The 12,498-nt window shown below is 58.8% G+C and overlaps 2 protein-coding genes across 5 annotated transcripts in view; one reads left to right on the plus strand and one right to left on the minus strand.

The window, feature by feature from the left end:
• PRPF6 (pre-mRNA processing factor 6) overlaps window positions 1-6,090 on the minus strand; it is a 37,605-nt gene extending 31,515 nt beyond the window's left edge. The window contains exons 1-3 of the mRNA XM_008157149.3: window positions 5,890-6,090; window positions 4,291-4,459; window positions 2,672-2,790 (exon numbers count right to left, since the gene is read on the minus strand). Of these exons, the coding sequence (XP_008155371.1) occupies window positions 2,672-2,790; window positions 4,291-4,459; window positions 5,890-5,960 (359 nt within the window). The 5' untranslated portion in view covers window positions 5,961-6,090. The remainder of the gene's footprint in view (window positions 1-2,671; window positions 2,791-4,290; window positions 4,460-5,889) is intronic.
• Window positions 6,091-7,622: 1,532 nt separating this feature from the next.
• On the plus strand, window positions 7,623-12,050 carry SAMD10 (sterile alpha motif domain containing 10). Of its 4 annotated transcripts, XR_008557635.1 has the most exons (6): window positions 7,623-7,829; window positions 9,672-9,853; window positions 9,927-10,098; window positions 10,432-10,572; window positions 10,771-10,914; window positions 11,168-11,231. XR_008557635.1 is itself a non-coding variant. In XM_028133492.2 (5 exons), exons 1-5 carry the CDS (start codon window positions 7,739-7,741, stop codon window positions 11,398-11,400), a joined length of 819 nt encoding a protein of 272 aa, XP_027989293.2. In that variant the 5' UTR covers window positions 7,623-7,738; the 3' UTR covers window positions 11,401-12,050. The 4 variants fall into 4 exon arrangements, 3 of the variants coding, with proteins under 3 accessions (XP_027989293.2, XP_008155370.2, XP_027989295.2); XM_028133492.2 differs by lacking the exon at window positions 10,771-10,914 and having other exon boundaries at window positions 11,168-12,050; XM_008157148.3 differs by having other exon boundaries at window positions 10,771-11,240.
• The last annotated feature ends 448 nt before the right edge of the window (window positions 12,051-12,498 follow it).

The raw sequence follows: 12,498 nt of genomic DNA on the forward strand, positions 1-12,498 counted from the left end.
ATTTATACCATGGAATACTATGCAGCAGTAAAAAAGAAGATCTCTTATCCTGTGAGACAGCATGGAGGGACCTGAGAGTATCATGCTGAGTGAAATAAGTCAGTCAGAGAAAGACAAGTATCACATCATCTCACTCATATGTGGAATCTAATTACAAAATAACTGATGAACGGAGTGGATCCAGAGACATGGAAGCATGGAACAGAGTGCGGAATCTCGGAGGGAAGGCAGGGGGAGGGAGGCTGGGTGGGAGGTAATCACCAAAGATCTTGTGAGCATATATGCGAAACCCATGGGCAGGGACAATTACATGGTGAAAAGCTGGGGCAGGGGATGGGGGGCCAGCTGGAAGAAGTTAAGGGGGGGTGGGGGGAGGAAGAAGGGGACATACGCAATACTTTCAACAATAAAGATTAAAACGAAAAAATTGCCCTAGCCGGTTTGGCTCAGTGGATAGAGTGTCGACCTGAGAACTGAAGGGTCTCAGGTTCGATTCTGGTCAAGGGCACATGCCTGGGTTGTGGGCTTGATCCCTAGTAGGGGGCGTGCAGGAGGCAGCTAATCAATGATTCTCATCTCTCTTTCCCTCTCTCTTCCTCTCTGAAATCAATAAAAATAAAAAAATTTTTTTAAAGATTAAAAAAATAAGTAAAAAAAGAAAAAAATATCCTTGGGTGAGGATTAACAAAAAACTCTTGTCAAGCTGAAACCGGTTTGGCTCAGTGGATAGAGCATCGGCCTGCGGACTGAGAGGTCCCAGGTTCGATTCCGGTCAAGGGCATGTACCTTGGTTGTGGGCACATCCCCGGTGGGGGGTGTGCAGGAGGCAGCTGGTCGATGTTTCTCTCTCATCGATGTTTCTAGCTCTCTATCCCTCTCCCTTCCTCTCTGTAAAAAAATCAATAAAATATATTTAAAAAAACAAAACAAAACTCTTATCAAGAACTATTTCACTCTTCTGAAATGATCTTGAAAATATTAAAAATGCTACATGTTATGGGAAGTTATAAAATTGCATGTGTAATGAGCAATAAAAAGAGGAAAATAAAACCAAATGCCAATTGTCACTTTCCAGGCTTATGAATGTCACCCTATCCCTATACTTAATCTCATTGTCCTAATATCCTAATACATAATAACCCTGGGTCGTAACGACCAGTAACGACCGATGCTCGACCAACCAGAAGTCAGTCCTGCAAGCATGGTGCCCCAGCACTGACTGCTGAGGGGGCTGCAAATCAGGGCCAGAGTCAGGCCTGAAGAGAGAAGCAGGGACTGATCCGTTGCCTCTGTGGCAGCTTTTGATCAGCACTTGCCTCTCTCTCTCTCTCTCTCCCAGTCTGGCCAGCAGCTGCACCTCCATTTCTTTCCAGGCCTCGACCGGGGCTGCTGATCAGCCCCGCCTTTCTGATCAGGCCCCGTTGGTAGGCGCAGAGATGCTGACTGACATAGGAACCGACCAATCAGAACCAAATGTGAGTGCTGTGAAGAACCAATGGCTGCCTAGCAGGTGGAGCTTTTGACATTGATTAGCATAGCAACCGACCAATCAGAACCAAATGTGGGTGCTGTGGGGAGACAATGGCTGCCTAGCAGGTGGAGCTTTTGACACTGACTGGCATAGAAACCAACCAATCAGAACCAAATCTGGGTGCTGTGGGGAGCCAATGGCTGCCTAGGAGGCGGCACTTTTGACGCTGACTGGCGTAGAAACCGATCAGTCAGAACCAAATCTGGGTGCTGTGAGGAGCCAATGGCTGCCTAGGAGGCGGAGCTTTTGACACTGACTGGCGTAGAAACCCGACCAATCAGAACCAAATTGGCCAGCAGGGGAGGGCAGTTGGGGGTGATATCAGGCCGGCAGGGGAGGGCAGTTAGGGGTGATCAGGCTGGCAGGCAGAGGCAGTTAGAGGCGATCAGGCAGGCAGGCAGGTGAGCAGTTAGGAACCAGCGGTCCCAGATTGCAAGAAGGATGTCCTCAATTGGAGAGGGTGCAGGCTGGGCTGAGGGAAACCCCCCCCCCCCATGCATGAATTTTGTGCACTGGGCCTCTAGTTCTATAATGATAATGCATTTTTAATTCTTTTAAAATATATTTTTATTGATTTCAGAGAGGAAGGGAGAGGGAGAGAGATAGAATCATCAATGATGAGAGAGAATCATTGATTGGCTGCCTCCTGCACACCCCACACTGGCAATCGACCTGCAACCCAGGCATGTGCCCTAACCAGGAGTTGAACCGGTGACCTCTTGGTTTCTGGGTCCATGTTCAACCACTGAGCCACATCGACCAGGCAGAACGCATTTTTAAAATAAAAAATATAAAGAACTTACAATGATAACTCAACATATATCAACATCACTACACCTATCCCAAAGACAGTAACCCTGATGTGTAGGCAGGATAGTCCCCCAAATGCTGCTGGGTTCTGGAAGCCAGCGCAGAGTTTGTAAGCTCTTCACTGCAGCCCCAGCCCTGCGACTCCTGACCAACAGCCCAGAGTTTATGCAGGTGCTGCCACCACAGGCAAGACCCAGGGGCCTCGAAGCTGAGCTCACACAAACTATTCTTGCAACTTTTCTCCAAGTCTAAAACAAGGCAGAACAAAACTTTTTTTAAAAAAAGCTGCATAAAAGACAGTGAAGGACAGTAACCGGTAACCGGTGTTACCTTCTTTCTTTCCTTCTCTCGTCCATCCTTTTATCCAGAGCTGCATAAATGGCATCCGCCTCCTCGTCATCCTTCTCGTAGGGCCCGCTTGAGAAGAGGCTCCCGGCATAGCCATTAAACTGGGAACCAAAACATACCCGGAGGGTCAACTTCTCCTCCTACACAACCCCACCAGCAGACAGAGCTCTTCCAGTTGCAAATGCTAAACAATATTCTGCAACCAGACAAACCCAAATGGAGGAGTAGCGAAGCAGCTGTCAAGGGCAGGGAAGATGGAGTCTAAGCAGCCAAATGCAACGAGGGCTCTGGACTAGGTCCAGGACCAGAGGAGGACACAAGATGGGAAACTGTGGAATTCCAGTAGCACTTGTAGATCAGTGAAGAGTGCTGTGTCATGGCGATGTGCTGGTTCGATAACTATATGAAGATCACGGGAGATGGGGAGAAGCCTGTGAAGGGTAGCCAGGAATTCTCCCCATTATTCTGCAAGTTCCCTGGAAATTTAAAAGTATTTCTGAACTAATTTTAGAAAGCTTTTCCTGAGGAAAAATGCCATGTTAGAACATATCTGAAGAAAACTTCAATGGACCAAACACCAATTAACAAAGAGGGTGGCCCGGCGGGTGTGGCTCAGTGGTTGAGCATCAACCCATGAACCAGGAGGTCACGGTTTGATTCCTAGCCAGGGTACACGTCCAGTTTGTGAGCTCGATCCCTAGTAGGGGGCAGGCAGGAGGCAGCCGATCAATGATTCGCTGTCATCATTGCTGTTTCTATTTCTCCCTCTCACTTCCTCTCTCTGAAATAAAAAAACAAACATTTAACAAAGAGGGTGAACACTAAAGCAAAAGAAAGCAAATACTATCACTAATCGCACTTTACATTTTTATCTTTAAATTTTCACTGGCCAAGGCTTGAGTGCTCCCTTTCCCCGCAGAGCATGGCCCTCCAGCCTTCTTGGCGAGTGTGCTTTCCTGAATCCAAGGGCCCTTCTGCTCCTGAAACTTGTTTCCTGAGTCGGCACAGCCCAGCCAGCTCACTTCTGTTACCTCTGTAACTTTTTTACTGTTATGAGTTTATTTGAATCAAACTAAAGACATATGTCAGGGAGCAAGATCTCAAATGCTCCTCTGTAACTTTCTAAATAAACTTGCTTTTATAATTTGAGAGGAAAAAAACTTCACTGGCCAAGACAAAACACCAATGCAGTGGTTGTAACAGCTGCAAGAACATGTCTCTTAAAAAAAAAAAAAGTTTTTATTGATTTGAGAGAGAGAGGAAGGAAGAGGAAGAGAGGGAGGAACATCAATTGGCTGCCTCGCTCACGCCCCCGACTTGGGAGCGAGCCCAAAACTGGGGTATGTGCCCTAACTGGGAATCAAACTTCCGACCCTTTGGTGCACAGGACGACACTCAACCAACTAGGCCAGGACAGATCTGAAGAGGTAGCAAATCTTTATATTTGTCCTGCTCCCCTCACTCCGCTACAGAAACGCCATGAACAGCTGAAAGAGTAAATGCACCAGCCACATCGAGCCACCCATCACAGATGCCAACAGCACACAGGGTTCAGAAGCTGCTCAGCTGTCTGGGGACTGGCCGGGGAGCCCACAAGTCACCTCGTCATAGTTGGTGTCATTCAGATCCTCATCATCGTCATCCGCAGCCTGGCTCTTCTTCATCTGGTCCCCGACGGTCCTCTTGCCCGGTGGCGCATGGCGGTCATCCACAGGATCGTTGGCATCCCGGGCAGGCCCGATGTCTGACCGGGTGGTGAAGCCAGTGGCGCTGCAGAAGGCCCCAAGACGCCCATTTACCTGGTTTCTGTGCTCTCCCCTCCACACCCCTCGCCCTTCCTAACACCTCCGAAGACGCTGGCGGCAGTGAGCTACACGTCTGTGCTCTTCAGGCAGAAACCCACCCTGAGGTCACTCAAACTTGCTTTTGCCACCACATCCTCCTTAGGAGAGAACCCCCAGGGCATTAGACTGCCCTCCTTCCAAGCCCCAGGCCCCATTCCCAACAACCCCCCATCCAACCAGGCCCTCAAACCCAACCTAACCCCATCAGAGTTCCTCTTCTGTGTCCCCCTGTGGCTACCCTGGGCAGTTTCAGCTGATGAGGACAGTGCCATTCTGGCATCAAGGCAGACACCCTGCTATCAGCTTTGCCTCCCTCAGTCCTTCTCCATCCCATCTGTCCTCACGGTGCACTGAGTCCGGCTCCCTACCCTTCCTTCTCAGACCACGACTCCCAACAGCTGGGAACCAAGTGAGCCCCCCCTCCGCCCGCCCCCAGCAGCTCTGAAGCTCTGCCTCCCCAATGCCCCCGGGCCCCGCTGCCATCACCACACACTCTGCTCAGACTCCTGGCTGTCCATTCCCTCACCTGCCGCATCTGTTTCCTAAACTACCTACCACACAAAACGTCAGTTTCTCCTATAACCCTGCCACATTTCTGCACGCCTAAATCCAGCTTTCCTTCTAAACTTGGCTCAAATGCTACCACTCCATCAAGCGTCCCTGGCCTCTGACCCCAGAGTTCTAAATCTGTCACCCTTTGTGAATTTATTTATGCATTTAGCCCAACTCTGCTACAGGTTCTCTGAAGGCACTGTCAAATATGAGGCTTATGTGTACCCCACAGATTCTAACACAATACCCCCAAGGACAGAAACCCAGTTTTCCTAACCAAGTAAGTCATCAAACAGGATGATAACGACTGCTCATTTATTCAACAACGTCCGGTAGTCGTCTGTGTGACGGGGACCCAGTCCCAAGACTCCCGGATGCCGTCCGTGCGCCTGGGGAGCTGAGAGGGGAGCCAGCAGGATGGACCGCGGACGGCACGGGGAAAGGAGGCACTGCGGGCCGCCACACAGGAGAGCCCGGTGACGGGGAAGGCCCAGGGACGCTGGACACGGCGGGAGTCCGCCCGACACGAGGGCAGGCCGACGCCCCGTCGCAGAGACCTAAACACGGGCTCGGGGCCACCGCGCGGTCAGCCGTCCCCCGCGCCTGGGCAGCACGTAGAACTCACACCCGGGCCTGTCCTGCCCCCAGGGACGACCTTCCTGCAGACACCGAGCCGAATGGCCTCGCACCGCAGGGCCTCGCTCGTTGTCTCAGTCCGGCAGTTCGGACGGGCTCGCCCCGAACCCCTGCCCCTGCCCCCAGCGCCCGGGCCGGCCAGGCCCCGCAGCCCGCCCCACGGCTCACCCTCGGCCCAGCCCCGGCACGTAGCCGAGCGGCGCGGGCATGCCCAGGAACGGCTTCTTCTTCTTGTTCATGGCGCCGCCGAGGACTGCGAAGAGGAGGGACGGAAGCCGCAGCCGCAGGCGAAGGGCCGCAGACGCCCGGAGCTGCGCGGGGGAAGAAGGTGCGGGCTCCGCGTCACCCGCGCCCGGAAACGGAGCGCGCGGTACGCAAGAAGCCCCGCCCACCTCGGTACCCGGGGCGGAAGTTCCGGAAACGCATCTTCCGGTCGCGGCTAGGGAACGGAGGTGTGGCGGGCGCTTGAGCGGGAGCGCCTCCAGCGGTGCGGCGGGCCGACCGCCCGGCCGAGACGACGACGCCCTGGACCAGCCCTGCGGGACCTGGGAACCGAGCGGCATCCCCGCGCCCTGCGCGTTCTCCCCGCTTCCCCGGGGCCGGCCTGTGCCCGCCCCGCCGCTCGCCCTGCTTGCTCTCCAGGTCGCCCGCCCGGGCGGGCCCCACACACCTGAGTGTTGTGCGGCGCTTCTGGCAGGGGGTGTCGTGGTTGCGGGCACCCTGCCTGCGATGCTCCTGTGCCAGGGCTGCTGCCCTCGCTCTCAGCGTTCCGAGGCGGACACAGACCCCTCTGCAGCCCCGCCGCCCACGGGGCCCCGGCCATTCCCGGGAGGCCGGGAGCCCAGCTCTGGGGAGCGGGTGGAGGAAAGCACATGGAGGCAGCGCCCAGCTTGGGGCCAGTCAGCCTGTGGGAGCGTGAGCCCCGGCACACCTCTGCCGCGGGTGTTGCTGAGCGTGGGGACCGGTAGGCCATCACTGTGCTCCCGCTTTAGGGACGTGCATGACCACTCCGCACACAGGCCCCGGGCACCTTGGCTCACGCCCCCACACGAACCTGGGAGAGCGCTCAGGCGCGTGGCAGAGCAGGCAAAACTCCAGGCGAAAGTCTGCCCTGCCCTGGCCGGTTTGGCTCCGTGGATAGCAGGCTGAAGGGTCCTCGGTTCGGTTCCTGTCCTCGGTTGTAGGCTCCATCCTCCAGTAACAGTTGCGGTGTCTCTCTCACATCGGTATCTCTCTCTTTGCCTCCCTTCCACTCTCAAAGTCAATGGGAACACCCTCAGGGCGGATGAGCAGGACAGAAGGCCCAGCAGCCAGCCCGCTCAGCACCTCCTGTTCTGGAGCACACCCCCTCCGGCCTGCCCCGGCCCCTGAGGGCCCAGCCTTGGGCACTGAGTCCGGCCCCTGAGGGCCCAGCCTTGGGCACTGAGTCAGACTCGGGTCCAGGGGAGGGGACAGCCCCTGTCGGTCCTGGAGTTCACAGTGTGGTGGGAGGCAAGAGGGGTTCTAACTGACTTCCCCTGGGAAGCAAGTGCCCACTTGAGGGAGAGACCTATGGAAAACACTGGAAAATGTGTAAATTAAGGAGTAAGTTAAAGGAGTAAATTGAGGTAGGAGAATGGAGGGAAGTGGTTGGTCTGGCCTTTGACCTGGGCCCCAGGGGGCAGAAGGTCCCAGGAGCAGGTAAGACACCCCCTCCTGCCCTGCACACCGAGGGGAAGGTGTGCTGACCCCGCCTCTCGCACTCGCACCTGCCCCGGAGCCGTGCCGGGCGCAGGCCGCCCCTCGCCCGGGCGGACACCTACGTTGGCAGCGCAGACCGCGCGCCGCCGACACACCTCCGAGCTTCCGGAGCGCGCCCGGCGCCCGGCTCAGCGGCAGGTGCCTCGCCGCGCAGACTCCGGGACGCGGGGACCCGTGCGGGCGCGGGCGGGGGCCGGCCGGGGCGGGGCGGTGGCGCACGTTCCCCGCCGGCCACACGGCCGCCCTGCGCACGGCGAGGGGCGTGTGCGCGGGCCCCATGTTCACGGAGCTGAGCACCCAGCTGAGCCCCCCGCGAGGCCGCGCCGGGGCTGTGCGCGCCGCATTCGGAGAGCGCCGGGATGTGGACGGTGAGCGCGGCTGGACACGGGGATCTCGCGGGCTGGGGGCTTGGGGGCCGAGGGGACGGGGGCGGAACTTCGCGGACTCTGAGCCGCGGCAGGCGGAGCGGGGGGGAAGGGGGGTCTCGTCCTTGCTGAACGGGGTTCCTAGTGTCTTTGTCCTGCGCTGGGTTTGGGGGTGCCGCGGCCTCAGGCCTTTGGGATCAACGCTCCCTTGGCTTGGGGGAGGTGACCGCTCTCGGTTCCTGTCCCTAGGCTGGCACCACCGCGAGGTTCCCTTTTTCTTCGCTCGGGGGTGAAACACACGCACACACACCCTCCCCAGCCTTTGCGTTGGGGCCAAGGCCACAGCCCGGCTCGAGCGCTCCCCCACCCCCATTTTCTACTGTAGAATTAAGACGTTGGGCTGGGAGGAGAGGAGGACAGCGTGTGGACGGAGGTCCCACCGGAGCGCGGCCCGGAAATGGGTGGGACCCGGCGGGCCGGGGACAGGTGCGGCGCCGGCGGCGGCGGAGGCGTCCGACTGGTTTGCCCAGAGCAGCGCGCTCTCGCCCAGGCCGGGCCGCAAAGCGAGGCCGCGCAGCCCGGGCGCCGGTTCCCCAGAAGGTGCCGCTTAGAATAAGTCTTTCCCACGGTCCTCGAAGCCACCTCAAGGCGGCGGCCACACTGGCCACACTCAGTCTGGCCCTAGACCTCAAGTTTAGAGTCCCCTAGGGCCATCTGATAACAGAGGGGTGGGAGATGAGGAGGAGGTGCCCAGTCCGATGAACGGAATGGGGTGGAAGAAGAAGGGGGAGGAGGATGCGGCCCCCCTGCCTCCACCCCGCCCCCGCTTATTGAGACCTGGGCACACACGGCCAAACCCTCCCCTCCGTGGGGTGGAGGGAAGGTCTCTCACTGTTGCGGGGAAGGACTCCGCCTGGGAACCTCATCCTGCCTGCTGAGTCAGAGTCTGGGTGCTGCAAAGACCCGGCAATCCTGGGCCCAGCTTTCTGTCGGCCCCAGGGCCCTGTTGACTTATGGACATTACCCAGAGCCTTCCTCCCTCCATTCACTCATTCACAATGTTTCTGGGCACCTCCTGTGTGCCAGGACCTGTGCAAGTCCTTGGGAGGGGCCTGTCCGGGTGTCAGCAGCAAGCCCAGGAATTGTGGTAAAACTAAAAGTTGGCAGGTGTAATAAACTTGTGGGGAGAGACATCTCCAGGGGTCCTGAGTACATAGCTGCACCCTGCACCCTGCACTGAGCGGCCCATGCCAGCGAGGCAGCCGCCATGCACAGGAACCATCCCGGGCCGGGGCCCTGTGGGAGGCGGGAGCAGGAATCCCCGGTGTTGGCCGCCGGAGTTCAGGCTTCTTGTCAATGAGCCACTCCTAGTGAGCACTGCTGGGCAGGGCGAAGCTTCAACTCCAGGTGCAGAGCCTGGGTTCAGCCTATGAGGAGGGGCGGGCAGGCCACCCGAGGGCCTCCCACCACACAGCGTGTAGCAGGCAGGTCCTATGTGTGTGCCTGGCTCGGTGTGGCTTGTGCCAAGGCAAGGGTGAGGTCAGGCTGTCCCGGGGCAGCCCCATTGGCTGTCCGTCTTGGGCTCCTTGGTGGGCATATCTTCTCTCTAATCCCAGCAGAATTGGTCCTGCTCCCCAGAGCATGGGTGTTGGACTTGTTTGTTCTTCATCTTTGAGCTAGGTGGGGTTCTCAAGACAGCTCATGGTGCTTCCTCCCGCCTCTAGGGGATTGGGAACCCCTGGTTGGGAAAGTGGCTCCTTCCTCAGTGGAGGGGAGACGGGCTGAGCGAGGAGAGTAGCCTCTGGCTCTGCCCCGGACCACTCTGACCAGTGCCCTGCTCCACAGCCACCGCCCACTTCAGCTTCTGCCGGACGCGCCTGGAGCACACGGTGTCAGCTGAGAGCCTCCCCTGCCACCTGCCTCGGACGCCAGGCTCCAGCCTCACCTGGCATGACTCACGCAGCCAGAGGGCAGCCGGCGGCCGGCCAGTCAAGCTCCTGCAGCAGCCTGGCACAGAGGCCCCCCAGGTACCCAGCTGCCTTCCCCATTCGGCCCCGGCCCTCCCCACCACCTCACTGCATCTGCTGCCCTCTCCCCCAGGGCCGGCTGTACTCGGACCACTGCGGCCTGTGCCACACGAGCCCCCCGCTGGGCGGCCTGACGAGGCCGGTGGTCCTGTGGAGTCAGCAGGACGTCTGCAAGTGGCTGAAGAAGCACTGCCCCCACAACTACCTCATCTGCGTGGAGGCCTTCTCCCGGCACGCCATCACCGGTGAGGCCCGATCCCGGGAGAGCTGTTTGCTCCCACAGCCTCTCCCTCAGGCCTGTGTCTGCAGAATCTCTCATTGTCTCTCCCAGTCTCTCCTTTCATCTGGCTTTTCTCTGCAAAGTCTCTACCCATCCTTGTCTCTCCCTGTCTCTCTGAATTGACCTGTCTCTGTCCCCCCCACCTCTCTCTCTCTCTAACCCCCCCTTTCTCTTCCTCTGTTTCCCCTTCTCCCTGTCTTTGGGTCTGTGCCTCCCCTCCCCACTTCTCTCTCTCTGCCTTCGCTCCTGATTCCCACAGGACATTGACCTGGGCGCGACCCCTTTCCCGTCCCTCCAGGCCGGGCCCTGCTTCGGCTGAATGCGGAGAAGCTGCAGCGGATGGGACTGGCCCAGGAAGCCCAACGGCAGGAGGTGCTGCAGCAGGTGCTGCGCCTACAGGTGCGCGAGGAGGGGCGGAGCCTGCAGCTGCTCAGCCAAGGTCAGTGGGAGGAGCCAAGGATGCCTAAGAGGCTTAGAGAGGTCTGGGGGGTTGGGTTGCAAGTCCCCCACTCTTGCATGCAGGGAGGGTGGGTAGACCTCAGGAGCATGGCCGTGGGACCCCATAAGGGCTCTGCCACACCCACGGTGGTGTGGAGAACGCCAGAGGCCCCATTCCAACTTACCCATCCACCCATAGCTTCCTTCGGACACATGTCCTAGTTGCTGCCCAAGGCTTGAACCCCAGACCCCAGCACTGTGACCAGAGCCCATGGCAAAGATGAGGCACAGCCCTTCTCGGACCTCCAGGAGTCCCCCAGGGCCCAGCCTGGCCCAGTCGAAGGTGGGACCAGGATTGTCACCTCAGCCACCTCTGGTTGTGCACGGTGGGCTATGCCTGGGATTGGGCTGGTGGGGGCTTCCTGAGTATCTGCCCACCTCCCAGGACCTGGGCCCAAGCCCACCATTGGTGCTGCTGGTGGCATTTGGGGCAGCCGCCTGGAGCCAGAGCGGGGTCTGGATGTTCCCCAGACTCCCAGGGAGTGTTTATTTATATTCCTCCACTCACACCCTCCGGGCGTCCTGTCCTCTCCCAGGACAAGAGAGCTGTCTGCCACCCTCCCAGCACCTGGAGGACTACCCACAGAGGCGGGATACACGGCCAGGCCCTGTATGCTGTGTGCCCACTCCCTGCCCTTGCCCAGGCCCAGCAGGCCCAACCTGCTGCCCAGATGATGGTCATCAGTGTCCACCAGCCAGGCACCCTGCCCAGCACCTTCACTCGTTACTTACGTGCCCCTCACATGCCGCATCTACTCCTGGGAAGTGAGGATAGAGAAGTTCAGGATTGCCCAAGAGCCTAGGACCTAACAGGGCACGATAGGGACCCGCACCAGAGGGACCCGCACCAGCACGGGCAGCCCGATCCTGGCCTTAGATTTGGGAAAGCTTCTCCTCTCAGGCCCATGGAGCCATTCTGGAGGCACAGTGATGGCGGGCATTCCCCTGTCCCTTTCCAGGGAAAACTAGGTTCTCATAAGAGACATCCCCATCTGCCCACTGGAGACCCAGCCAGTGGTGACGAGCAGTCGCAGAGGGCCTGCGGTGGGCGGGGCTGCCGGCAGAGGGTCAGTGAGGCAGCCCTGAGCCTCCTGCCTCCTGCTTGCTGCTCCTCTGGGGGCCTCAGAGCCCCCAGCCTGCTCTGTGCCCCGAGCTGGCTTCAGGAGGCTGCTTTCAGGTCCCACGTGGAATTTAGATAACTGGCCTGGTGCCCAGCCCCCCATGGGAAGTCCCCTGCCCTGTCTGGCTGCCCTGAGTGTCCCCCACTTCGTGTCATTGCAATGTCGCCCTTTCCCAAGGGCCCCTCCCATCTCTGCCCCCTTCTCCCTCCTTTGTCTTGTCCCCCAAGCTCGTCTTGTCTTTCTGGGTTTTGCGTCCACTTTTTTATATTCTGATAAGACCAGAAATAAACCTGGTTCTCAAGTGCCCCAGTGTGGTGTCCAGTCAGCCGGCTTGTGGGGGTGGGGCAGCCCTGAGCCGGAGCAGGGGTTTCCGGCCCAGCTGCCTCCTGCCAAAGCCACCAGGGGGCAGTGGTGCGGCTCCTGGCAGGCACCTGTTCATCCCTGGAACGAGGGGGCGGAGCCAGAGCAGAGGCTGGGCTCAGACCGAGGACGGCACCTGGACGCACCGCGCAGGTGAGCGAGGCTCCTGGGCCGCTGTCACCAACGGCAGCTGGGAGGCTTCACGCAACAGAAACCGGTTCCCTCCCGGTTCTGCAGGCCCCAGGCTGAGACCAGCAGGGCTGGGGCGACCCCTTCCTCACCCTTCCCAGCTCTGGTGGCTGCTGAGGATTGCTGGGCTGAGACACGTCACTGTGTCCAGGACCACACGGTCACTTCGCCTTCTGTCTGTCTCATATCTCCCTCTT

The sequence above is a fragment of the Eptesicus fuscus genome, chromosome 12, assembly GCF_027574615.1.
Source record: "Eptesicus fuscus isolate TK198812 chromosome 12, DD_ASM_mEF_20220401, whole genome shotgun sequence".
NCBI classification, from domain to species: domain Eukaryota; kingdom Metazoa; phylum Chordata; class Mammalia; order Chiroptera; family Vespertilionidae; genus Eptesicus; species Eptesicus fuscus.